Raw genomic sequence first — 25,136 nt, forward strand, 5'->3', positions numbered from 1 at the left:
TCAGGTCTATACCTCTTAGACCGCTAATACTGTCAATGTGGGAAGAGCACAAATTGCGATATCCCGGCCGGACTTCTTCAAGGGCTTAATGAAAATAGTTCTATTTGAACTATTTTCATTAAGCCCTTAAAGAAGTCCGGCCGGGATCCGGACGAAACGCGTAGGGATATCGCAATTTGTGCTCTTCCCACATTGACAGTATTAGCGGTCTAAGAGGTATAGACCTGAAGGGGGACGCTCCGGTTCCTGATCTTGGCAGTGACGTCAGACGCCGACTTGTTCGGTGGTCCTTTTGAATTCTGGACAATTCTGCCTGAGGATCGGGACTTAGACTGCGGCTGTCAACGGATTTGGTGATTTATTGTGCTTACTTTAATGTAAGTTTTTATGTTTATTTTATCTATTTGCTGCTACAATAAATAACTCAATTTTTTTTGCGCTTTCTGTACTTTTTTGCCCTAGTCCTGTTTTCAACTCTGGTGATTACAAGAATTATCACCAAAAAGAAGCGGCATCTGCTTGAGTGCACCTAGAATCCTTTTAGGACTTGGAATCTCCTCAATTTCTTTTGGGACTCTTTTATTGAAGCACATTTGGACTCTAGGTTAGAATTCTTTGTTACGTTGGTAATTGTGTATAATGTGTATATTTTGACTGTGATATAACCATTTTTATTGTTGTGCTATATTGTTGTGTGTATGACATTCTGCATTTGCAGTTGCTTAGATTTACTTTACAGAAACAGTACAGGTGGTTTGAATTTTTCAGTCCATTAGCGCTGATATATTCCCTTTGTGTGTATTGTTGGCAGCTATGCCTGTAAGTATACAGTAGTATACATAGCACCCACTAACAAATTCAATTTAATTACATTAGCGGAAAGCCAATGAGCACCAATTAGACGCACTAATGAGATTAAAGCATTTTGACAAACATTAAAAATTAAAATATGTTGAACAAATAATTTGTGAATCTGCATAAACCAGCTGGTACTCAAGTTGTTCCATACCTTTGTATAAGGGGATATAAAACTTGCAATACACACAAGACCAGCATCAGCAAACAGCTTGGCTACTTCTGCAATACGTCGTATGTTTTCCTCCCTATCTTCCTGAGTAAATCCAAGATTTTTACTAAGTCCGTGGCGGATGTTGTCTCCGTCAAGGGTGTAGCAGGGAATACCGTGACACACTAGATACTCCTCCAATGCCATGCTCACTGTAGTCTTACCAGCACCAGAAAGGCCTGTTAAAAACAAGAGGTGACATAAAACTTAATGCAAAAAGGTGTACAAATATAAATGAAATAAGATTATTAAACTCTCATTTGTAATAGCTAGCATTGTGTATCTGGAGAGAAAGAGAGAGAAAGAAAGGATAGAAAAGAGAGCACAAGAGAATGCTCTAAATACATTAGAGCACTATTATTTTGCACTTATATGTCTCTTTAAAGGGACATGAAACCTACATTTTGTCTTACATGATTTAGAAAGAGCATGCAAATTTGAACAACTTTCCAATTTACTTCTATTATCTAATTTGCTTCATTCTCTTGATATCCTTTCAGGAAAAGCATATCTAAATAGGCTCAAGTAGCTGCTGATTGGTGGCTGCAGATAGATGGCCTTATTTGATTGGCGCACCCATGTGCATTGCCATTTCCTCAACAAAGGATACCTAAAGAATGAAGTAAATTAGATAATAGAAGTAAATTGGAATTTTGTTTAAAATTGTATTATCTATCTGAATCATGAAAGAAAAATATTGGGTTTCATGCCCCTTGTAAGCCAATGTACAGAATGTTAGGTTTTAAATATTTATTGTAATATATGTTTATTATTTTTATATAGCACATTTTCAGAAGACAATAACTGTGATTTGTCAATGTAGTTCTAGGCAACTGAGTACAATGTGTCTTAAAACCATTCTATGACAGGTTTTAACCCCTTCACCTAATACGACTTATATATACGTTGTGCGGAACTTTGTCTATCGTACCGCACGTCGTATATATACACATGTTGTTGCTTCAGGATGTTCCAGCACTCTCGGCTGTTAAGTTACAGCCGAGATCTGGAGCTCCTAAAGCTTCAGGCATCTCCCGCATATGGAGCCAGAGCGCGATCGGTGCTCTGCCTCCATATGAGGGCAGATGCCTGATCGTTACATACGGTGACAGTTTGTGTTTCACCGTCTGTAACGATCTTCTGCTGGAGCCGGCGTGAGGTGTGGGCGGGAGACAGGAGGAAGCGGGAGGGGCCCTATGCTACAGAAATGGGGAAAAAAAAACAAAGGTACAGGGAGGGATGGGGCAGCAACACAGAAAAAGGGATCTGGGAGCCCCCTAACTTATGATTGCGGGTGGGGGGGGTTAAACTATTCCACTGGAACAAATAAAGATGGCGGCAATAGTTAGGGCAGGAGAGGTTTAGCTGTTTTAGGGGGGGGGTCAGGGAGTTTTGAGGGTTAGGACAATCCTACACTGCAGAAAAGAAAAAAAAAAAAAAGTTTTTTTTTTGGTTTTTTTTGGCAGACTGTCTGCCAGTACTTAAAGGGACAGTCTACACCAGAATTTTTATTGTTTTAAAAGATAGATAATCCCTTTATTACCCATTTCCCAGTTTTGCATAACCAACAAAGTTATAATAATATAACCTCTGTGATTATCTTGTATCTAAGCCTCTGCAAACTGCCCCTTTTTTCAGTTCTTTTGACAGACTTGCAGTCTAGCCAATCAGTGCCAGCTCCCAGATTACTTCACGTGCACGAGCACAGTGTTATCTATATGAAATATGTGAACTAACACCCTCTAGTGGTGAAAAACTGTTAAAATGCAATATGAAAGAGGTGGGCTTCAAGGTCTAAGAAATAAGCATATGAACCTCCTAGGTTAAGCTTTCAACTAAGAATACCAAGAGAACAAAGCAAAATTGGTGATAAAAGTAAATTGGAAAATTGTTTAAAATGACATGCTCTATCTGAATCATGAAAGTTTATTTTGGCCTAGACTGTCCCTTTAAGATGGGGGTGACCAGTAGCGGAGGAAAGAGAGCTGTTTGGGAGGGATCAGGGGGTGGGGAGTACCTTTTAAGCTACCTAATTAACCCCTTCACTGCCGGCAATAATAGAAGTGTGGTACGCAGCTGCAATTAGCGGCCTTCTAATTACCAAAAAGCAATGTAAAATCCATAAATGTCTGCTATCAAAGGGGATCCCAGAGAAACATTTACAAACATTTGTGCCATGATTGCACAAGCAATAATTTCTGTGAGAAACCCAAAGTTTGTGGAAAAAAGTACCATTTTTTTTTTTATTTGATGGCATTTGGCGGCAAAATGGTGGCATGAAATATACCAAAATGGGCATAAGATCAATACCTGGGGTTGTCTACTTAAAATTATATATATATATATATATACACATTTGAAAGGTAAATAAAAAAAAACAAAGCTCTATTTCTCTTTAAATGGAGTGATAGCAAAAATGCTAAAAATGCTCTGGTATTTTGGGCAAGTTTTTGTCTGAAAGTCCCAGTAGTGAAAGGGTTAAAACTCTTACTGAAGAATACAATACTTATATTCTTCAGTATGAGATAAAAAAAAACTTAAAATTATGCTCACCTGAATTTTCTTTTCTTCTGACGGGAAGAGTCCGCAGCTGCATTCTTTACTTTTGAGAATTCAGAACCTGGCCACCAGGAGGTGGCAAAGACACCCCAGCCAAAGGCTTAAAGGGACATGCCACCCACATTTTTTCTTTTATGATTTAGAAAGAGAATGCAATTTTAAACATCTTTCTAATTTACTTATATTATCTAATTTGTTTTATTCTCTCGATATTCTTTGATGAAAAGCATATCTAGATATGCTCACTAGCTGCTGATTGGTTGCTGCACATAGAAGCCTTGTGTGATTGGCTCACCATGTGCATTGCTTTTTATTCAACTAAGGATATTTAAAAAATGAAGCAAAATAAATAATGGAAGTAAATTGTAATGTTGTTTAATTTTCTATTCTCTATCTGAATCATGAAAGAAAGATTTTGGGTTTAGTGGCCCTTTAAATACCTCCCCCACTTCCCTCGTCCCCCAGTCATTCTGCCAAGGGAACAAGGAACAGTAGGAGAAATATCAGGGTGAAAAAGGTGCCAGAAGAACAAAAAATACAGCCGCCCCATAGAGAAAACGCGGGGGGGGGGGAAGCTGTTGACTCTTCCCGTCAAAAGAAAAGAAAATGATCAGGTAAGCATAATTTAAGTTTGTCTTCTTAAACGGGAAGAGTCCACAACTGCATTCATTACTTTTGGGAAAACAATACCCAAGCTATAGAGGACACTGAATGCAAACAAAGGGTGGGTACAGAAGGCGGCCCATTTCGAAGGGCACCACAGCCTGAAATGACACAACAGCCGATAAAAAAACTAACACTTAGAAACAAGGGGTTAAAAACCTGAAAGGACCAAGTAACTGCCTATCAGTTAAACAACCTACAAGGCCGTGTTAGAGACCACTCTGAACTCCTAGAATCCATTGAGCACAAAAAGCCCCCAAGGAGCCAAGTCAAGCGGGCTTACTAATCACACGGAACTAACCCCCGACCCGAAGGAATAGAATCTTCCCCTACCCCCAAGGGGGAAAACGGAGGAGCCATAAGATATCTAAAGGATTACCAACTAAGGTAAACTACCTCAAAACGACTAAAGCGAAACCAAAGGTTGCAAAAAACAACCGCCCAGGGAAATGAACTCCCTAGAAGGACTAGGACCAGATATCAATTCCACACCTATAAAAAGGCGATCACGAGAAAGAACCCAAGTCTACCATCAGATCCCTGATATAACACCATGTGACTTATGGTGCTTCAAGGAAGCCACAAGCTTTTCCACTGTATCATAGTCTAGAAGACACAACATCTAAACTAGTCAAACATAGGTAAGCAACCTATATAAAACCGAAGAATTCGGAGCCCGCAGACAGGATAGAAAACTAATTAACCTATCAGAGACAAAAGGCTATCTTGTGAAACCACACAGCCACCTCTGAGCTCCAGCCTCAAGGCAGCAAAGCTGACCCTAAGCCATCATGGGAGACCATCTCACAGAGAATGCCAAAAAATATTGACGACAACTCTCGTCCAGGAAAAAATCCGGACCTTGGAAGAACATACAACACCAGCAGCATATGAAACTAGTGGAGGGATGAAACCATGAACCCCCCACCGAAAGCAGGAAACCAAGTTAGAAAGCTGCAACAGCAGAATTCAAAATCAAAGCCTCCAGCTACTTAGGCAGGGTAGATATCCCTTAGGTCACTTAAACCTGCATCAACTGGCAGTACACGGTCAGGACTCAACAGGGCAGTCAGATCCCCGACCCCCCACTCCGAGGTAACGGACCCAGTCCAAAAGGATTAGTAACGTCCGAATACAAAATTCTCCGAACCACACCTCATAAGAAAAAGGAAACAAACCCATGGGAGAACAACTCTGACCATTATTTAAATCTTGCTTGCTACCACGAAGCCATGACAGAAATACAACGTGCTCAGGTTCCAGAACCCCTACACGGCCCTCTTCCTAAGAGGGACCACTCCCAACAAGGGAGATAGGACACTAAACTCCAGTGTCCCAGTACCATAATCCAGCCCCATGACCTCTTATTGAGGTCATCAGTTATCAGTTATACATTCTGCCCAAGATCCGATATAGATAATAAACATTGAAACATAAGCTCTAAGAAGAAAGGAAACGTTCAAACATTGCATAATATACAGAGACTACTTGTTTCTTTCCTCTGAAAACATCAAATAATTGGCATCATTGCATATACATATATTAATACACATAAATCCCAGGCTTTTATCCAACAACAAAGACCACTCTAAATAAGAGAGATTAAATAAGGGATTAAACAATCATGGCCTTTTTATAAAAAAAAATGGAAGAAGAAGATAAAAGCACACCAATAGTCTCTAAAAGTTGGTTTTATTTCCCGGGGATTGAGGGAGGGAAGAGGGACGGGAAAAGGAGAGAGAGGAAAAAAAAGAAAATGTTTTCTTTATTTTTAAGATATACTCCTTAGTCATTTATTCCCAGATTTTGAAAAGGAGTCATAAATTGTCTCTGGGAGTTATTCCCATACAATTTAAGAAAATCCATCCATTTCTTACCGAACTTAGCCTGTTGCTTTTCCGTATTATTAGAGATATCAAGTTGTTCAATTATAAATTGGGATTGCAAGAGAAATGTTAGGTTATTAACAGTTGGAGCCATTTTCTGCTTCCAATTCCTAAGGATAAGATAAGATATCTTCCCCCCAAAATAACTGTGTTAATAAAGTCCAAATTATCTTGCTTATCCCTTTTGTCTAAAAGAAACAAAATACATTTTAAACCTACAGTAATATTAGAACTTGTTACTTTCCTCATCCAAAATTGAATACGTTGCCAAAACTGATAAATTTTTGGACAGCACAAAACATGTGGACCAAGTCAGCAACGACTGAAGTACATCAAGGACAATTATTTAGCAAATTAGGGTACCATTTATTTAAAGTAGAAGGAGGTACATATACCCTATTAATTAGTTTAAAGTGAGACACGCGCCATATTGCAGATACAGTTGCGTTATCTACATTCATTAAACTACGCTTCCTGCTGTATCTATTAACGGGAAATCAGGTCGCCATTTCAGGGACATTTTTAGGACATTAAGCTCACCGGTATAGGTTAGTATAATATTATACCTGTAATTGATAGAATGCTTTCCCATTTTAAAGAGGGCTAAGCTAATTTTTAGACCTGAATGTGACCATTCAATATTAAAATATTTGGTAGTTTAAAAAAAAACAGTTACGCACTTGTAAGTAAGCATAAACGTCTGTGTTCCTGAGGCTATAAAGCTTTTTAAGGGTCTCAAAGGTAAATACTTTAGGAGTATCCATTTCATTAACGCCCCATGACCTCTTGCAAGCAAGGAAGGGCAAAACCCCTCGGAAAATTAGAAGAGAAGGACCCTTGGGGCGACAATTCATACTGTATTCAGAAGCCTCCCCGAAGGAGGGAAACGCAAACGAACCACTTCCCGAGCCATAGGCATGGAGAAGAGATGAGAGGACGGTGAAAAACAATTGATAAGAAATCATTCGGTCATACCGACAGCTCTGTTGAACCAAACAACCACTAGCCCACATCAAGGTGCAATAGCTTCCCCTGACACCACTGCAAGATCCCGCCTGAGAGACCACAAAACCAACCCTCAGGCAGTTACCAAATCTCCCCTGAAGGGATAGTGGATGTTCGAAAACCAAAAAGGTTTGAAACCGAACCGCCCAGGACCGATCCAGACTCCGACAAGAGACATGGCCAAAAGCCAGATCCCCAGAACTCGAGACTGGTCAATGTTCTAACCCCCTGAGGAAACATCAAGGTACCTCACACGGAGGAGTGCACCCTGGGCATTGCATCCCACGTCCCAATGTCCCTGGACATTGGACGCTCAAAATAGATTCAGACAAAAGAGCCTAGAAGGACAACTTAAAAGGCCTGAGAAGAGGGCAACCAGCACCCGGAGGAGCGTTTGAAACCAGGACCCTCTACTTGCAAACCCAAAGAGCTAGATCTCTTAGAGAGAGTAGAAAAGGGAACACCTCCTTAAAAAGACCACAGGTTTACACAGAACAGGCTCCAACAAGCCATTGGGATGAGAAGGCGATAAAATCACCAAGACCCCTACAGGATCAGCCTCCCGTAAACGGTGGGAGTCTCACAATTCCTGGCAGATAAGTCAGCCAGGGGAATGCCGGGGAAAAACAACAGGGAATAACCCCAAAGCCCTGTGCTACCAATAGAAGAGCGTGCACCCCAAAAAAAGGAAGAATAAGGATCTACCGGAACTTCCAGACACAGATGACCCGAACACCCAAGAAGGAAAACAAGTAGCCCCAGCGGCCTACAAGAGGTACCTGTGACTACGCCTAAAAAAAAAAAAAAAACAGGCATCCAGAAGATACTAAGAGTGAATTCATCATTCATCTGGTACCCCCGACGCCCAGAGGTCAGCCAAACCTCCAAATCCATGGGAGTGGAGAACTTCGGGAGAGGCCCGTTGGCCTTGGAACTGATGAGCCTCAGCAAGTTCCGAGACCAGAAACCCCTTTGACAGTAGGAACAGGAGGCGGACTGATGCAGTCCCTCCGTCTTCTAGTAATGGAGTCAACAAGAAAAACGAACACTTATCAAAGTGAACAAACCGGCACCCGATAGGGTAACCAGCGCACCGGCACCTTGTGATTGACATGAACCGTAAGAAACAGCAGCTAGTGCCCGACCAGTACCCGACTGGTACAAGAGCACTCCGAAACTGTCCAAAAAAAAAATCAAAGCCCCCAAAGGGATCGATAACAAACTATAAACATAACTATGTCGTTATATAGTACTGCGCAACTTCCGAGGAAGTGCCCACACGACCACAAAATCGCAAGTATCAGTTCCAGAGAAGAAACGTTCCCAAAACGGATAATCATAACAAACATGAGCTTCGTAAAACAAATTAAACACATCTTAACCGGATCAAAGAAAATAAAGACAGCTCCCATGGGTGAACGCTCAAGGAGAATGGGCACGCTAACAGGACCAGCCGATCAGAGGCCCCATTCTCCCGAGCTCAGAACTCGAACAGATATTTAAAAGAAAAAGGGAACAAAATGGAGACGTCGTCAAGAAGATTGGTTTCAACCCCATACGTCTAACCCAGTTTGCCTTCAGGCACAGAAGACCAAGGATCCCTCGGCCCAGAAGGACCGGAATCCTCCAGCACCGCCAAAACATGACTTAGTAGTACACGAAGACGTGCCAGTCTATAACAGAAGACAAAATGTTTCCCCCCACCAGGAACGATGGACGACCCCGGCCCGAGGGAGGGGCCCCTGAAGCCTCAGAGGCCATCACTTCCCCAGAAGGTCGAACGGACTCAGGCGATCTCATGCTCGACGGACCCTGGTTAACAGAACACAGACAGTATCTTAAAAATACTTCTCTTGGGAGATATAAATGCACAACCTCTGGAGGAAAAAGGCCGCCTTCCAGAGGAGTAACGGCCATAGGGACACCTGCTTGCGTAGCAAAAGAAGGTTCTGGGGCACATGCCTCACGGGACATGGAATCCTCAGGGGCGGATGGCTCAATGCACTCTGTATTCCCAATTGGAACATAACTGATGGGCATGGATAACCCGGGCCATTTCATACTCCTAACAAGACGTATACTCTGAGTCGGAGATTTCCGTCTCCAAAAAAAAAAATCAGAATCCTCCATAACTTGGGGATTGCAGATATGGACTAAAACTAAACGGCACCTTACACCCCTAATAGCTGGGGACACTCACCACCTCCTGTGAACCAGACAACTAACGAGCATACTATATCTGTCGCCACTCGGCCAGAGTACGGAAATGGAATGACAACGTGACCACACCCGGTCACGAAGTGCACCGTGTAGGCCCCCAAAGAAAAAAGGCGTGCCAGTCCAAAAGGACTGCGTAGTCTGATAAGGCCGTTATAATCGGAATAGCCATGAGCCCAAGCATCACTACACATTAGCAGAAAGAATCACATAACAAACATGATTAAAGCCCCCCCCCATTCAATAACCCCTATAGGAGATATTAACCCTTGATTCGATTATAAGATAAAGGAGTACCACTGGGACCCTGACTTCTTTTTCGTTAACATTACATTCACTTATCAAAATAAAATGAAACAATCTTACCAGAATCTACGCTGTGGAATAGGAACACAGCCCTTCAAGTGTGACAGATAGCAGCATCGCTTCTGACATGTACTTGAATGAATAAAGGCAGGCATCGAAACTTGTCAACGCTGATTGCCCAGGAGCTGTTAACATGAGTTGGGATGGTTTTGCAGAGACGACACTCCCTGCATCTTCGGACTACCCTCCATAAGAGACTCTCTTCAATCTTCTGACACATCTCTGCCAACCTCCTGTGATGAAAGGCAAAGAATGACTGGGGGATGAGGGAAGTGGGGAAGGTATTTAAGCCTTTGGCTGGGGTGTCTTTGCCTCCTCTGGTGACCAGGTTCTGAATTCCCCAAAGACATGAATGCAGCTGTGGACTCTTCTCGTTTAAGAAGAAAATAATTGTCTGTGATATAAAGGTAGAAGATATAGGCACTTCTTGGCTTGTAAAAGATTAAAGCATATTTAAAGGGATGCAAAACAAAATGGATCTATCATGCACATAAGAGCTCTAATTACCATAAAAATATTTGTTTGCATAAAACATTTAAAGGTACATTGAACTAACAAAATGTTCAATAAAATGTTCTATAATGCACATTTGAGCAACAATAAAAACTAACAATATTCATTTGTGTGAAAAAGCTAAAAGTGAAATTCAACATTAAAAAGAGCAACATTTAAACATGCTGATCATTTTTTCCCCTTGATAATAGTGCATAGGATCCACAACATGAAGGAATATAATTCCCTCCACTAGGAGAAGGCCAAGAGCTCACACAAGATCTTAAATTCCCTCCACCTCTTTTGTTTAAAGCATAGCCGAGCAGAGAATAGGAACAGATAAGTAGGAAAGACAAAAGCAGAGTCTATAGAGGTGCAAATTAGAACTGTCGTCCCAAAAAAAATCAAAGGGTTGAGACCTATGGACGATCATCATTCCGGAAGAAAACATAATTTATGTAAGAACTTACCTGATAAATTCATTTCTTTCATATTAGCAAGAGTCCATGAGCTAGTGACGTATGGGATATACATTCCTACCAGGAGGGGCAAAGTTTCCCAAACCTCAAAATGCCTATAAATACACCCCTCACCACACCCACAAATCAGTTTAACGAATAGCCAAGAAGTGGGGTGATAAGTGTCAAGGTATTTGAAATATTATTAAATAATATATAGAGGTATATTTGTCTTTATTTAATAGATCTGTGGATATGAACATGGTCTGTAGGACAGGTTCAGTTCTCTCCCATTTCTTCAATTACACAAGAGATCTCACACACTCAATATGTTAAATTATGCAATTGTATAATTTAGCAAGGAACTAAAATTAACACAGTTTCAGGAACCTCTGTATGATTGCCTGGGAACCAATGTTAAATGACAGCACTTTGATACAATGGAACATTTGGCCTGCCCAATTTAATACAGTCACTTAGAGGAATGTTGGGGGAAGTAATTTTGAAAGAGAACAGGATGAGTCATAAAAGGCAAATTAAGAGGATAGATTGTCAGATAGGTAACACCACACAAAATATATGGAGACGAAATGTCTGAAATACCCATCTTGGAACTGATCAAAATCATAGAGAAACAGCTTTTATACACATAGGTGTTAATCATCCTTAAACATCAAATACACATCTGCACTACTAGCTAAACAGGAAATATGCTGCATTAAGACTTTTACAACTACTCGTGGATTGACCCCATGTGGTGAGTATGAGACAAAAAGTCTGGCAACTGAAGTTACTGAAAAGTTAGAATGTTAGGATAATACAGTGAAGGCCCATGACTTACATTATGATTTCAAAACAACTGTATATATTTTAATGGATATGAGATGTATATATATATATATATATATATATATATATATATATATGTGTGTATATATATGTGTATGTTTTGAAAGCATGAATATCTTAGCCTCTGTGTGTTTAAGAACATGAATAGATGTTTATGGACCTGAAGAGAAGTGATTATTAACATTTATTTTTATTTCAGATCTACATAGACAGGATTCACTTGGAATACAGTACAATACTGAATTAAAAATAAGCTATTATTCACATATAAATGCCAGGATACCGATAACATTGTAATGCATTTTAAACTAATAATTAGCAGTATTAAATTACCTAAATAAAATAAAATGTTAATAATATAACATATTTGGTATCAGAATAATCAGAAAAAAATAACCTAATATTAACCATCTGTAATTGGGGTTATATATGATTAATGCAGAGAGTGTGATCTGATTAAATAACCATTTTATGAAAGAAATTTTTTTTTAACTTGCTTAAAAATGTTAGAGATGGTCTTGTTGTATTTGTTTGTTTGTACGTCTGCTGCCACCTGGTGTTATGTTGCGAGAACTACAGCCAGAAGGTTCTCTCTGGTTGTTAAAAATGAAATTTCCAAGGGCCAATCCGATTTAGACTTCCCAGATAACCAATGGGAAGGTCAGCTCCCGCAGGGCCACCCACAATTTACCAGTGATGGGAAAACCAAATAAAAAGTGAATGCAATGGAGAGAAAGGGACGGATTTTCTGCTGAAGCTAAAACTTGTAACTGGTTCCCGCTGGTGTGAGATACCATTTTACTTGAGCAAAGCGAATCTACCCTTCTCATTGATTGCGATATACACTTATTGGTGATCTGAGGTAAAATAATTCCTACCAAGGAACATCGGATATCGACTGCTTTTTACTTTGGTAACGTATTCAAGGTTTTGTAAGATAAGTTATATGCATAGTTAATTTGTATTTAATAGATTTAAAGAAGCAGTGTGTTTTTCTCAAGTTAGCATTTCACAGCCTATATACATATATTGTTTAAATCTGCGTCTGAGTGACCAAGTAACTCATCTATGCAAATTCTGATATTGTCAGTTAATTTTGTATTAGGATAAATTGCAGTTAAATAGCAGAATATATATATATTATCCTATTGTTTTATAAACACTGTTTAGAATTGTATTGCTTAGATGTTAAAGGTTTTTAGTCCCATTGTGTTAAATAAATTAAAGGCTGAATTGTGAAGGTATATTTTTCTGGGTTTTGTAAGAAGGATAGCATATCTTAAGAGTTGGTTTTAACGCATATAAACTTTTATTTAGTTTCCTTTTATTGCAAATATAGTTCAATATGTTCATGGATATTAACTAAATAAAAGAATTCAGGTATTTATATTAATTGTATGGTCTAGTAGATGCATGGTTAATTAGGGTTTCTATTTTTTTTTTATATTGTGTTTGTAACCCTGCCATAAACTGATTTATTATTTGGATAGCACTACTAAGATTCTTATAAATATACTGACATAATAATTGGAGGCATTGCATGAGATTTAATAATATCCATCATAATTGATATAATATATTTGTAAGTAAATAGAAATTATTATAAAAGAGAAAAAAAATAAAAAAAATTCATATTTCGATATTTATATTTTGAAGATATAATTTTTTTTTGAAAAGTTGAAATATTAATTTTCATATTTCGAGATTGATATTAATATCTTGAAATATTATTAAAGATTAATTTTTGAAAGATTAATAAAAATATTAATTTTTCATATTTAAAAATTAATCAAAAATATTAATTTTTCATATTTTCAAAGTTAATCAAAAATATAAATTTTTCATATTTCGAAATATTAATTTTTCATATTTCAAAATTAATAATATTTTTTTTTTTTTTTTTTGAAATATAAATTTTTTTTCTTCTCTCTTTTTATTGGCAAAAATTGTATTAGCGTTTTAGTTAAATAAATACTAAACCAATACAATAATGTCTGTAGCCAGAAGTGACTCATTTAATTCTATACATAGCAATGAAATTGGTCCCATAACCATACCTATTACTAAAGGTCAGGTCCTTAAGAAAGATATCTTAAGTTACCTTAAAGGGAAGTTTAATATTGCGGGTGAATTAAATGATTTTATGGATATGCTTGAAACTAGGGCTAAAAATATTACCGTTAATAATAATATGTGGAATGAAGAGAATGAATTCTTCCAGGAATTATTAATGATTAATCAATGCAAAGATCCCAAAAAGCGAGAAGAACTAATACTAAAATCTTGGCCCCTTTTAATATGCATAATTGACGAAATGTCGTTTTGTGTCACAGACAAACGATTGCAAATACAGGAGCTAGAAAATAGTATTCGTTCCTCGCGCAGACGCGAAGAGGGTTTAAAAACAGCCAAAAATAAAATGGATGAATTTGCCCAAAACCTAGCCACCTTAGATAAGCACAATATGGACTTAATCGCGCAGATACAAGATTTAAATAAACAGCTTGCGCAAAGCCCGAGAGAATTAAGCGATTTAAAAAGGTCATATCGCCATAATGAAAACCCCTATATTAGCAATGAGAATAATACAGATAATGCTAACTCCTTTAGCGAACGCGTCAGGGACGAGGTACGAAAATATATAGAACAACATAGACAAATGACCCCTAACGGGTCAGAAGTAGATTTCCCAAATAGACAATCCCCTCAGGATGTAAATCCAGAGGACAGCTGTAGCGCAGCTGATGCGGGGGAGGGAAACTCTAACAGAGAGTCCCAAAATAAGTCTGATAAAGTCTATGATTCCCATAAAATAATCACCTTCGTACAACGCGCAGTACCTATATTCTCCAATAAGGGAACAACATCTGTAATTGATCATTTACAGGCTTTTGAAAATGCGTTAGCTATAATGAATGTTACAAGTGAGAAATTGAAAATTGAATTTCTGCCTTGGGTATTTGACAGTAAGCATCACAAATTCTTTGTTTCACTAAAGGATATGAATATTCATTCCTGGAATGGGGTAAAACAACAATTCAGAAAAGAATTCGGGCAATATCGCACTAAAACTGCCGCGAAAATAGCGGTATATGGTTTAAAGTGTCGTGCAAATCAGAGTCCAATCGAATTCCTTTCTGTATTGAAAAATGCGTACAGTATGGCTGAAGATAATCCCAGATTTGATGGCTCAGAATTTGTAAATTTATTTTTTGAAGCATTGCCTACACCCATCAAAATCAACTTAGCTAGAGATTTTGATGAGGACTGCTCATTGGAATGGCTGATCAAAGAGAGTACGAAGTTATACTCTATTCAGCAGTCCAGTGAGCAGGGGGTTAAAAAGGAATCAAAACCCAAAATTGTAGCAGAAACTAGGGTGTCACCTAAACCCCTCAATTTGGAGTCTAAAAACAGAACTTATGCAGAGGTGGCCAGTCAAAACAGGCCATCTCCACAGAGGTTTAATTATGCCCCTCCCCCTACACAGGTTGAGGCGCAGGGAGACTATAACCAAAGTGGGGGACATAATCAGGTGAATAATTACTCACAAAGAGAATACTCACCAAATAATTGGTCTCCGCGCAAGGGTAGATACAATAAACGGCGAAGATATTCTCAGGGTAACCAGACACCCCAGGTATATAATGCTCCCCAAAATATTAATACTGAACAAGCTGAACCCCAGGGGCAACCACGCCAGAATAGAAATAGTGGCCCTGATTCTGAGGGAACCCAATGGTCCAGGAATCAGTACAATGGGGCACCAAGAGATAGGCCCAGGGGTAGAGGTAACTTGTACAATCAGGTAGATATGCTGTTTACCCAATTAAATCGGTTGAGCGAACAAATCGCTAATATGAGTCAAAAATCTACGGCTCAGCAACCGAACAATACTTTTTTAGGGGTACAGCCAGTGGTCAGCAGTGGACCACAGGCACAGTCATAAATACTGCAGTATCACCTGAAGGGGAGGGTAGAGATATACAAACTGTAATAATAAATATAAATGATACTAATCATGTTATCTCCCCACAGACCGGAAACGGACGATTTGGCCGTGATGACAAGCAACCTCATCCGGGAAAAGTTAACAAATCTCTTCCCTTGCAGCTCTCTCCTAACCTTATCTCCACAGATGCAGTACAAAAGAATCCAACCAACCCTGTCATAGAGGAAACAGGTAGGTATGAAGGTTCCTCTGCATCGAATGACACAGCGAATTCAGGTAAAACGTGGCGAAGCCCACAGATGTACAAGAATGCAAATTTTATGTGTGAAATGATAGAAACTGCAGGAAGATATTATGTACTAGTTGAGCTGCAAGATTCAGTCTCCAACCCTATCAGGGGATTAATTGACACTGGGTCACAGGCAACTATCTTATCCCACAGGTACTACACACAGCTAAATGAGCTAACACCCCACAAACCCAAAATAAGAGAATTTGACGGTTCTCTAATAGGTGTTGGGGGTGACTCCCTAAAAGTTTACGGTACTGCCTGGTTAAAATTTAAATTGGGGAACAGGGTCATAAGACACCCTGTCATTATAGTGGATCTGCCAACTGATCGTTTAATTATTGGTAGTGATCTCCTGAAACGATTAAGCACCATAATTGATTGCATAAATAATGTAATTTGGTCGCAAGTTAAACGGCCTATCAATTATGAAAAATCTGGTATATCTCGCACCCGACATAGCTGTCACGTGGTGGAAGAGAAACCAGATGCTGTGGAGATTCATTTCAGGAATAACTCTGTACCTGAAATCACTATTCTACAAATAGATGATCAAACTCCTTTTAGTGGCTCTGATGGTAATACTTTTAAAATTTCGCCCGGAAAGATAGCGAATATCTCCCTAGATGGCGATATATTAACCATATCACTCCACAAGGGGGATCCTAAAATCCCTAAAGGGGGAGACCATGCTCAATACCTCACAGGGATTGAGAGAGTTAAAGAGGATCTATTTATCCCTATACAAGTACATGACCTTGGTAAAACCAAGTATGCTAAAATAAACTTAAAACAGGAAGCTAGCTATATAAGCGAAGGTTTATTAGCGCAAATAGCTGAACCTAAAGTGATTAAATATCTTTCTCCCCAAGACCACTGTGTCAACGGCCTGGATGACAGGTCTGAAAGCTATAACATCACAGCTAAGTGCTTATTATCTATCTCTATTGGTAATAAGTCAGTGAAGCACCTGTTTTTAGTTTTAAATACTCCCCATAATCAAATATACATTGGCAATGATATCTTACATAGATATGCCATACAAATAGATCTGATTAATTCTTGCCTTTGGAGCAGGTTAAAGGGGGACCCTGAAGTATTTCAGGATGAAAATGCAGCCCTAAAATCAAACCAGCAATTGCCATATGCTGTGAATATGCAGGTATCTAGCGATGTTATAATCCCTGCTGGGGCTGATAAATTTCTTTTACCCTTACAGGTAAAGAGAGGTCAGAAATTAAAAACTTCTGAAACACTAATTTGCCTCTCCCATAGAATACAAAATCTGGGTGTCACAGTGACTTACACTCCTATGGTGAATATTGGAACTGTTCCAATACATATTATTGTGCATAACATGACCCCACAGGATATAACATTATCCAAGGGAACTACCATAGGATATGCACTGGAATCAAGTTATTACACTTTTGGATTCCAGAATAATGTAATTGGGCTAATACCTGAAGGATACCTAACTGAAGAACAATTAATAGAACAATCCTTTGCATCTATGCCAGAGGGTCTATTTAATGTTCAATCTATTTATCCCTTCAGCTCAGAGGAAGGCATCTGTAAAATTGAAGAAGCCTCTCTAGTGTTTGATCAGCCAATCAAACAGCAAGATTACCCCAATACCCAGAGTCATGGGAGCAATGTAAATTATAATCAAGGGGATCTCACCTCTAGACTGGAAGAAGCCTATGAAATAGGACAGCCTGAAATCTTTCCAGGATTTCAGCAAATAGTCGAAGAGCAAATATCCTTAGCTAATGGCTGTTCCAGCGATGATGAACGCCAACAGCTGCGAGAACTCCTGATGGAGTACAAGGATATTTTTGCTAAGGATTCTTATGACTGTGGTACTACAGACTTGCACATTGCAAGAATACAAACAGATCCCGATGCACCACCTGTATTTGTCAAACAATACAGACTTCCCTTAGCCTCATATGATTCTCTTGCAGAGATCATAAGGAATTTGGAAGAAAGAGGTATTATCAGACAGGTGCACAGCTCTTATAATAATCCTATTCTAGGTGTCCTTAAGCCCAATGGACAATGGCGTTTGTGTGCTGACTTAAGACAGCTAAACAAACGAGTATACATGTCTGGCTGGCCTGTACCATACATTGACCAGTGCCTAGCACAAATGCAGGGATCCAAAATATTCACTGCCATTGATTGTGCACAGGGATATTGGACCATAAAGGTACATGAAGAGGACCAATATAAGCTAGCATTCTCCTTCCAAAAGATTCAGTATGCATTCCAGAGACTTCCATTTGGATACATAAATTCTGGACATGAATTTGCTGTATTCATGCATAAGGCTATGCCTGACGCACTGGAAAGGGGGACCTTATCTTATGTTGATGATGTTTTAATCAAAAGCACAGACTTTGAAAAACACATCGCAGAGCTTAAACACGTCCTCAGCCAACTTAAAAGGGCAGGTGTCAAATTATCACTGCAAAAAGCTCAATGGTGCCGCACTCGTGTAAACTTCTTGGGACATGAAGTTACCTCTGAAGGATTAAATCCCCAAAAGAAAAAGGTGGAAGCTATAGTGAATTCTAAAAACCCAACTAACTTAAAGGAATTGAGATCATTCCTGGGTATGACGAATTATTCTCGCAAATTCATTGATAATTATGCGGAATTAGCTAAACCACTACTACTTCTTCTAAAGAAAGATGTGAAATGGCACTGGAGTGAGTCTCAAGAGACAGCCATCAGAGAGCTGAAGAGAAAACTCACTCAAGCACCTTGCTTAGCGTACCCTGAAGGTGGTAAACCTTTCTTCTTAGAGACAGGTTACACAGATATAAGCATGAGTGCTGTGTTATACCAAAAGCATGATAATTTGAACAAAGCCATTGCTTATGCGAGCAAAAATCTATCCCCAGTAGAAATAAAATTTAGCGATTGCGAAAAAGCCCTCTTATCTACTGTATGGGCTCTACAAAATTTCCGCAGCTATATACAGGGCGAGAAAATTATTGTGGAAACGGCCCACCAGCCTTTGCTATATTTGCAAAGTGAGAAAATAAGAGATGGGAATTTGTCTAATAGCCGCATAACAGCGTGGACTCTTTCCTTACAAGGCTGGCCCTTAGAAATTCGCTACAAGCAGAATAAAAAGAATCCAGTCGTACAAGGGCTTGCTGAGCTCCACGACTGTACTGCTAGAAATCCTGGGGAAGAATTATCAGAAGATGATTTTCTGGAGGAACAATTGCTTTCCCCATATAAAATGTACAATGAGGACCATTGTCAAACATTACCTTGGGTATATGTTGATGGTTGTTCTTACCATGCCACTATTGATAATGAGCGCAGATTAGTCGCTGGCATTGGTATAACTGGGGCAAATGGATTCCCAAATATATCTATAGGTTTCAACATTGGACCAAGATCAAGTCAGGTTGCAGAACTAACTGCTGTTTTCAAAACCATTGAAATGGCTATTGAACATAGTATTAATGAATTTGTGATCATAACTGACTCAAATTATGTGCGTGACAGCTTTGTTGAATACCTGCCAACTTGGAAAAGAAATGGCATGCAGAAAAGCAATCACAAACCAGTCAAGCATGGCAAATTGTTCTGCGAGATTGATAATCTGGTAGTATCCAATGATTTAACCATACACTGGAAAAAGACCAAGGGTCATTCCAGAGTTCTAGGTGCTGATAAGGAAGGCAATGACCTTGCGGATTCATTAGCCAAACAAGGAGCCATAACTGGAGAACTCCTTAATATTGACCATTTAATGGGTGCAATTCAGGTAGAAGCCATTACCAGAAACCAGGCAAAACAACAGAATGAGCCTAACTTGGTACAATGGAGTCAGGATTCTCCTAGTGAGGACCTGATCACTAGTCAAAAAGAAGACCCCATTGTAGGCATCTTCTATAAACACATAGAAGATCCTGAAAGCAACCCCATCTCAAAAGATGATTGTATTGGCAAAGAAGATCTGAGAATCTTAATACAATCTAAATCACAATTCAAGTTACAGGATGGTTTGTTAATTAGAACCTCCAAAACTGGCATCCAGCAGTGGGTAGTACCCACCAAGTTCAGAGGTCTAATGCTTCAACATGCCCATGATGCTCCCACATCTGGTCATCGGGGTGCCAAACTCACGTATGAAATATTGCGTGATTATGCTTTTTGGCCACACATGTTGAAAGATGTTCAAACCTACTGTCAAGGGTGTTTAATCTGTCCACAGTTCCAACCCACTGCACCAACGCATAGAGCGCCATTGCAGAAAAGGGGGATGGTAATGCCATGGTCAGATATACAAATTGATTTTATTGGCCCAGTAACAAGATCATCAAGAGGTAACAAATACATGTTAACCGTGACATGCCTGTTCACTAAATGGGTAGAGTGCATTAGTGCACCTAACAATAGTGCTGAAACATGTGCAGCATTGCTCATCAACCATGTATTTTCCAGATTTGGTTTGCCCCAAAGAATCGAATCAGATCGGGGGACCCACTTCACTAGCGAAGTGATGAAAAAAATGTGGAAAATACTAGGGGTTAAAAGAAAGCTCCATATTGCTTATAGAGCTGCCTCAAGTGGTGGTGTAGAGCGTTACAACCAGTCCATTGTTAAAATCCTCAAAAAGTTTGTGAGTGAAACAGGTAAAGACTGGGATGTAAAACTACCTCTAGTCTTAATGGCATTAAGAGCAACTCCAAGTAGTGCTACCAAAATGTCACCTTTTGAACTGATGACAGGTAGAAGAATGGTTCTACCTCAGCATCTACTGTACCGTACATCAGACCAAAATTTGATAAACGCTGCTAATACACATCAATATGTGGAGAACTTAAGAAAGCGCCTGCAATATGCCTTTGCATTTGCTCAAAGGAATTTAGAAAGAGCCGCAACTGCCACTAAAACCTATTATGATCTCAAAACATCCAAAAAGGAATATGAAATAAATGATAAAGTTTATCTTTATAACTTTGGAAGAGATCAGGTTAGGGAGAAGAAATTTCTTCCCTCATGGAAAGGTCCTTTTGTCATTACTGACAAAATATCTCCAGTGGCCTATAAAATACGGATCCCCAAAAATGAAAGTTTCATAGATAAATGGGTACATATAAATCAACTGCGGGCATGTCATCCCAGGTCCCAACTACAAGTCATAGAGGGAGAATGAAGTGTCATATCCCCAAATGAACTAAAGACATACTATAGTTTAAAGATGCCTAACTGATAAACATGAAGGTTCAAAATTGACAGACTATCTACATAGAAGACTGTCCATGATGTGTACGGTCAACATCCTCACCAAATACCACTAACTTTGATCCAATTCAAATACATGTGTCCTACATATTTTTGAATTGGAAAGGGGGATTTATGTCAAGGTATTTGAAATATTATTAAATAATATATAGAGGTATATTTGTCTTTATTTAATAGATCTGTGGATATGAACATGGTCTGTAGGACAGGTTCAGTTCTCTCCCATTTCTTCAATTACACAAGAGATCTCACACACTCAATATGTTAAATTATGCAATTGTATAATTTAGCAAGGAACTAAAATTAACACAGTTTCAGGAACCTCTGTATGATTGCCTGGGAACCAATGTTAAATGACAGCACTTTGATACAATGGAACATTTGGCCTGCCCAATTTAATACAGTCACTTAGAGGAATGTTGGGGGAAGTAATTTTGAAAGAGAACAGGATGAGTCATAAAAGGCAAATTAAGAGGATAGATTGTCAGATAGGTAACACCACACAAAATATATGGAGACGAAATGTCTGAAATACCCATCTTGGAACTGATCAAAATCATAGAGAAACAGCTTTTATACACATAGGTGTTAATCATCCTTAAACATCAAATACACATCTGCACTACTAGCTAAACAGGAAATATGCTGCATTAAGACTTTTACAACTACTCGTGGATTGACCCCATGTGGTGAGTATGAGACAAAAAGTCTGGCAACTGAAGTTACTGAAAAGTTAGAATGTTAGGATAATACAGTGAAGGCCCATGACTTACATTATGATTTCAAAACAACTGTATATATTTTAATGGATATGAGATGTATATATATATATATATATATATATATATATATGTGTATATATATGTGTATGTTTTGAAAGCATGAATATCTTAGCCTCTGTGTGTTTAAGAACATGAATAGATGTTTATGGACCTGAAGAGAAGTGATTATTAACATTTATTTTTATTTCAGATCTACATAGACAGGATTCACTTGGAATACAGTACAATACTGAATTAAAAATAAGCTATTATTCACATATAAATGCCAGGATACCGATAACATTGTAATGCATTTTAAACTAATAATTAGCAGTATTAAATTACCTAAATAAAATAAAATGTTAATAATATAACATATTTGGTATCAGAATAATCAGAAAAAAATAACCTAATATTAACCATCTGTAATTGGGGTTATATATGATTAATGCAGAGAGTGTGATCTGATTAAATAACCATTTTATGAAAGAAATTTTTTTTTTAACTTGCTTAAAAATGTTAGAGATGGTCTTGTTGTATTTGTTTGTTTGTACGTCTGCTGCCACCTGGTGTTATGTTGCGAGAACTACAGCCAGAAGGTTCTCTCTGGTTGTTAAAAATGAAATTTCCAAGGGCCAATCCGATTTAGACTTCCCAGATAACCAATGGGAAGGTCAGCTCCCGCAGGGCCACCCACAATTTACCAGTGATGGGAAAACCAAATAAAAAGTGAATGCAATGGAGAGAAAGGGACGGATTTTCTGCTGAAGCTAAAACTTGTAACTGGTTCCCGCTGGTGTGAGATACCATTTTACTTGAGCAAAGCGAATCTACCCTTCTCATTGATTGCGATATACACTTATTGGTGATCTGAGGTAAAATAATTCCTACCAAGGAACATCGGATATCGACTGCTTTTTACTTTGGTAACTTATTCAAGGTTTTGTAAGATAAGTTATATGCATAGTTAATTTGTATTTAATAGATTTAAAGAAGCAGTGTGTTTTTCTCAAGTTAGCATTTCACAGCCTATATACATATATTGTTTAAATCTGCGTCTGAGTGACCAAGTAACTCATCTATGCAAATTCTGATATTGTCAGTTAATTTTGTATTAGGATAAATTGCAGTTAAATAGCAGAATATATATATTATCCTATTGTTTTATAAAAACTGTTTAGAATTGTATTGCTTAGATGTTAAAGGTTTTTAGTCCCATTGTGTTAAATAAATAAAAGGCTGAATTGTGAAGGTATATTTTTCTGGGTTTTGTAAGAAGGATAGCATATCTTAAGAGTTGGTTTTAACGCATATAAACTTTTATTTAGTTTCCTTTTATTGCAAATATAGTTCAATATGTTCATGGATATTAACTAAATAAAAGAATTCAGGTATTTATATTAATTGTATGGTCTAGTAGATGCATGGTTAATTAGGGTTTCTATTTTTTTTTTATATTGTGTTTGTAACCCTGCCATAAACTGATTTATTATTTGGATAGCACTACTAAGATTCTTATAAATATACTGACATAAGTAAAAAGTGCGAAAGCATAAAAAATAAGGAATTGGAATAATTGTGCTTTATACAAAAAAATCATAACCACCACAAAAAAAGGGTGGGCCTCATGGACTCTTGCTAATATGAAAGAAATGAATTTATCAGGTAAGTTCTTACATAAATTATGTTTTCTTTCATGTAATTAGCAAGAGTCCATGAGCTAGTGACGTATGGGATAATGACTACCCAAGATGTGGATCTTTCCACGCAAGAGTCACTAGAGAGGGAGGGATAAAATAAAGACAGCCAATTCCTGCTGAAAATAATCCACACCCAAAATAAAGTTTAAATGAAAACATAAGCAGAAGATTCAAACTGAAACAGCTGCCTGAAGTACTTTTCTACCAAAAACTGCTTCAGAAGAAGAAAACACATCAAAATGGTAAAATTTAGTAAAAGTATGCAAATGTTATGATCTCCTTTCTCTTTAAATCCTTCTGACACCTCCCTTTCCACAACCCTTAAAAGGACCATCTGATCCCTATTTGCTTGCTTGATTATTTTAGTGTAACAGGGAAAGTTAGTTGTTAGGACTCTCCACTGTTATCCTGTTATCCAGCCTTTAGTGATTAAATAAGTCACTTCAACTGTCTCAACATTTATCCTCATTGAGACTTTGTTTCAATTAACATTGCTTCGCATATTCTAAGGACTTTAACATATCAAGAAGATCTGTATTCTGAACTCTCACCTCTCAGCTTACAAACTGCTCTCCGCTCCTGAATAGCAACTCTGTGACGTCATTCAAGCCGACACCAGCTCAGCATATGCAGACAGCGTTCAGACGCCAACCTGTTTACACAAGCTACTGCATCTACAGCCTTTAACCCTGCTTCCTACACAGCTTCAAGGAATACTAACAGCAAACAGTTGGTTTCAACGGAGAAACTTAAAGGATTTATCACCTCTCTAAAACTAAGAACCGGAGGAGTTATCTACAAACCGCAAGTATCAAAAGCCTTGATTAATACTCTATTGCATGTTTGCTTAACTCCACATAAAGACTTTGCTTATACAAATACCGGAACAACTCTGTTCGCATAATCAGACTTCATCTCTGCTTAAATTTGAGATTTATTAACTTTGCATACTAACTACAATTTAACCACTTACTGCCTTCTCTGCAGCACCATTTAAAGCTTGTATTTATTTAAGAAGAGCTATTTTACAACTACAGTGAAAGTTAACTGTGAGTTGTGCTTTTATTATTTTGCCTGTTAATTTGGATTAAATACGCTATTTAATCCCTTTCCTTGCTCTTCTGACAATAAGAGTTTTGGATTATTTAAATAGCTACAAATACAACATTTAGTTCATATCATTGTCTGAACTTTATTCATAAATTGCAAAAGACCTGACAGAAAACATAACAGAATAATCAAGCCTGTAAAATAGTCTCAACTGTAACTAAATATGGATCCAGTTGAGATGAGTAATCAAATAACCTCTCTAAATCAAAAGGTTGACTTATTAGCTCAGGGAATGACTGCACTGCAAAATGAGAACAACACTCTCAGGAGGATTATTAATGACTTTCTCACTCAAAAGACAACGGAGTTTCCTGAACCACAAGTTAACCCCCCAGCCACTTTCTCTGGTGACCGCTCTAAATTCAGAGAATTTAAAAATGCTTGTATGCTAATGTTTTCTTTGAAGCCACGTACATACCGAAATGATAAAGTTAAGGTATGTACCGCTATCTCATTTCTATCTGGAGAGCCTAGAGCTTGGGCGGATAG

At 38.3% G+C, this 25,136-nt stretch overlaps 1 protein-coding gene across 1 annotated transcript in view; it reads right to left on the reverse strand.

Annotated features, from left to right (window-relative positions):
- Nucleotides 1-25,136, reverse strand: part of PAPSS1 (3'-phosphoadenosine 5'-phosphosulfate synthase 1) — a 317,638-nt gene that overhangs the window by 185,795 nt on the left and 106,707 nt on the right. The window contains exon 3 of the mRNA XM_053703522.1: nt 1,010-1,245. Within this exon, the coding sequence (XP_053559497.1) occupies nt 1,010-1,245 (236 nt within the window). The remainder of the gene's footprint in view (nt 1-1,009; nt 1,246-25,136) is intronic.

The sequence above is a fragment of the Bombina bombina genome, chromosome 2 (assembly GCF_027579735.1).
Source record: "Bombina bombina isolate aBomBom1 chromosome 2, aBomBom1.pri, whole genome shotgun sequence".
Classification (NCBI taxonomy): domain Eukaryota; kingdom Metazoa; phylum Chordata; class Amphibia; order Anura; family Bombinatoridae; genus Bombina; species Bombina bombina.